Source organism: Magnolia sinica, chromosome 8 (genome assembly GCF_029962835.1).
Source record: "Magnolia sinica isolate HGM2019 chromosome 8, MsV1, whole genome shotgun sequence".
Classification (NCBI taxonomy): domain Eukaryota; kingdom Viridiplantae; phylum Streptophyta; class Magnoliopsida; order Magnoliales; family Magnoliaceae; genus Magnolia; species Magnolia sinica.
In genome coordinates, this window is record NC_080580.1 from 67,962,163 (window position 1) to 67,965,976 (window position 3,814).

Here is a 3,814-nt window from a genome sequence, read left to right on the forward strand (position 1 = left end):
TTAGGTAATTTGCCCAAATTACGAGGTGAGCACGGTCAATTTCCCTTATGAAATACTTCAGTCATAGTGTAAAAATCATGCCAATCATGTGTGGTACAACTAAATGCATGAGTCTCTCTCTACACACATGAACACACAAATAAATAGATATGGCCTATGGTTAGCCATTTAATCTTTATCTTTTATTTCACAATAATGTGGAACCCTTAGTGCATTTCCTTTCCCAACACTATTTCCAGGTCACCAACAGATGTGATTTTTTGGGCACGGTCCATCCACTTCATGCACGTCTAATCAACTGTTGCGATCGGCGAACCCCAGGCCCACCTGTACAACCGAAGCATTCGAGGATAGCATTCATATAATCAGCCACACGTATATATATCACGTAATTCCTCATTGAACAGCCAAACGCATCACAATCTGGAAGTCGCATATACACAACTTCAGTGAATGGTAAGATGGGGTGAGTTGGGCTTTGCTTTTAATCATATGTGCACATGGCCACATGCCAAACAACAGTAGTTGTGATTGACATCCCACAAAAGTTTTTTCAAATGATAACCGGCAAAGGAATGATGAGCATGGATTGCTAATGATATTGTGTGCAGGCTATACACTGAAATTTGGTGTATAAGCCTTTCATTCCCTGTCTAGACTTCTATGATAGTTCACTCATGCATGGGGCATCCAAATTGTGGGGCTCATGTTGGCAGCGGATTAGGTGTTATAAGGGTAACTCGTTAGTGGGTGTTGCACTCATCGTTGGGCCCACATTGATGTATGTGTTCTATATCCACGCCGTCCATCAGTTTTTACACCTCATTTTAAGGAATGGCCCCAAAAATGAAGTAGATTTGAATCTCAAGTGGACCACACGATGAGGACTGAATGCTCACTATTAAAAACTTGTTGGGGCCACAAAAGTTTTGGATCAAGCTGATATTTGTGTTTTCCAATCATCCAAGTCCGCGTGACCTTATCAACAGGTTAGATGGAAAAAAAACATTGCGGTGGGCCGTAGGAATTTTTAAATGGTGAGCGTTTAACGACCACTGTTTCCTGTGGTGTGGTCCACTTGAGATTTGGATCCTTTTCATTTTCAAGACTAGGCCTTAAAATGATCTGAAAAAACTAATGGATGGCGTGGATATACAACAAATACATTGAGGTGGGCCCCACGGTCAGGGAAACACCCACTAACGTGCTACATAACCTCATGTGGCGGCAGCAAAGAGCACAGGTTCACATGGGACGCTCACCCTTGATTTGCTCGGCGGCCTATGTTGTGTTCACGGAATCCAGACTGTCCAGACACTTCATCTCCCTGAATGAAGAATCATAAAAAATCAGGACATTTTTCAGCAAAGGTGGGCCACCCTTAGAATCAAGCTTTAGCGTCCTCTCCCACATTGTTCCATGTGTGGGGCCCAACAGAATTTTGTATCGAGCGGACGCATTCCATGGACAGGTTGGATGTAATAAATATACACCATGTGAGCCCCACATCTGCGGTGCACCTCATCTACAAGAAATCCTAACCATCCACTTATTTGTATTGATGGTTAAAAGTAAAACAGTGACCAGTTCCAATTCCAAGGGAAAACACATGTAATTTTTCGTCTACTACGCTCTATTTACGATGGGATCAGTGATTTGGACGGCATGGATTACCCTACAACTGGGCCATGTGTACTTTTGAATAGTCACCACCATTTTAAGATGGCCACGAACTATCATAGGAGATGGCATGATCGATGGGCCCTACCCTTAAAACAAAAAAAGCAAAAAAAAAGAAGCCCTGGATTGGGAACGTTAGCCATTCAACAGCTGAGATGGATTATACAAGGAATTCAGATCGTACGATTAATACTTAAAAAAAACGTGGCCCATTCATCAAGTAACTTGGAACATGAATTTTCACAATGATAAGTCATCACATGTGTTTCCACATGAAGAGATGGGATTAAAATGACATGGAAAATGCAATCTAGAGGTTATGCTGAAAAACCAATGTAACCGAGTTGACTCAGTGACTCGGCCTTCTTTGTTAATGTAGAAAACCAAAAACAAATTAAAGAAAATAAAGTACTAACACAGACTCGCCGAGTCGCTGACTCGTGACGTGATGATGAACCCAGTCAACGGATATCTTCAATGCTCTCACTTGCTAGTTGTGCAGAACCCAATTGAGCCATGACATCGATGTCGTTGTAGTCGTAAAAGACCGGAACAGATGCTGAAGACGACGACGACGATGGAAATGGATGAGGATTAGTATATCGAGCGAGACGGACTCTGGCATTATCAAGGTCATGTTGGAGGTGGAGCATCTTCCATTGTAGGAGGGAGATGTCACCGACACAACCGTGGACTGGATCTCTTACCCGAGCTTCGGCCTCATAAGCTAACGAGTTCGCGGTGTCTTCTCGTAGCTGTGGTGGAACTTCGCTAAGGAGCTTCGCGACATTGCTGGCTCCAAAGATCTTGTGAACGTTGGCAAATTTTTGGGTGTCATTGGAATGGAAGTAAGGGGCGAAGATGCAATCTGGAGTGCATCTTCTCTTTAGGAATTTGCAAGCGGCGCATGGCGAAGGAGATGACGATGATCGTGGGCCATGGCCCTTCTTCATCTCATCTCTTGAAGAGAGTTGTTGTATGATTATATTTGTGAAGATGTTTATAAGGTTTTGAGTCTTTTGACTATTTACATGGATGTTGTGGTACAAGTAATTGATAAATAATAAATAATGTTTTGATATTTAGTTTAAAATAATAAATATAATCTTTTAAAATCTTAAATATAAGCTGGCCTATTAGCTCAGTTGGTTAGAGCGTGGTGCTAATAACGCCAAGGTCGCAGGTTCGAGACCTGCATGGGCCATTTTTAATTTTTTTATCTATTTTTTAAAGATGCATAACTAATCATTTTTATTTATTTATTTTATGCAGAGCTATCTAGACCGTTCATCATTTTTTATGTAGATGTCTTTATTTTTATAAAGATGTCTGACCATTCATTTTATTCAAAGAAATTTAGACTGTTAATCAAATTTTCTATAGAAATCTCACCCTGCATTTTTATTCAGAGAGATTAGACTTTATTTTAGAGATATCTCTATTTCTGTAGAGTTAGCTGAAAATTCATTTTCATATAGGGAGATGTAGGCGTTCATCAATTATCATACATGAGAAATGCTCCAGTGCTCTCCTAGCAGTATAAGTTATAGTGTTCCTAGTTGCATTGCGACAGTTAGAGAATAGTCAATTGATCTGAACTGTCCATTGAGTTCAGAGCATATTTCATGGTAGCCCCTAAAAAAAAAAAAAAAAACCACTGATCGGATGATTAATTCCGTCATTATTTTGGCCTTTTGTTTCTGGCCATCCTTTTCCCAAGCTGTGGTTGATTAGGATTTCCTTTAAAAAAAAAAGTGTTTCTTTAGAATCATAAGCAATCCATGATTCTCCCAGAGAAATCGATGAATTAAATTGTTTGTTGAACCTATTTTTAAATGAATTGGACAGTATATTTTTAAGGCCATTCATCAAATTGTGAAATTTGTTAGATCAGTGTGATGTTTTCATGGTAGCTCATAAAATATGTGTTAAACCTAATTCACTATAAGAAAACCCACTTTTATCAAGAAAAATATTCGTCGCTAAATGCAATTTTTTCGTAGGTAAAAAGTTTTACTGGCGAAAAAATTCGTCGGTAAAAGACCAACGGAAATGGCTTTTACCGACGAAAATTTGAGTCGTCGGTAATGGCAAGATTTTTACCGACGAATTTTTTCGTTTGTAAAATATAAGT

The 3,814-nt window shown here is 39.5% G+C and overlaps 1 protein-coding gene and 1 non-coding gene across 2 annotated transcripts; one reads left to right on the plus strand and one right to left on the minus strand.

The window, feature by feature from the left end:
* Positions 1-1,873: 1,873 nt before the first annotated feature.
* On the minus strand, positions 1,874-3,311 carry LOC131254039 (LOB domain-containing protein 21-like). The gene has a single exon (XM_058255084.1). It carries the CDS (start codon positions 2,631-2,633, stop codon positions 2,142-2,144), a length of 492 nt encoding a protein of 163 aa, XP_058111067.1. The 5' UTR covers positions 2,634-3,311; the 3' UTR covers positions 1,874-2,141.
* TRNAI-AAU (transfer RNA isoleucine (anticodon AAU)) lies at positions 2,811-2,884 on the plus strand. The gene has a single exon. It is a non-coding gene; the product is annotated as a tRNA-Ile (tRNA).
* Positions 3,312-3,814: the final 503 nt, after the last annotated feature.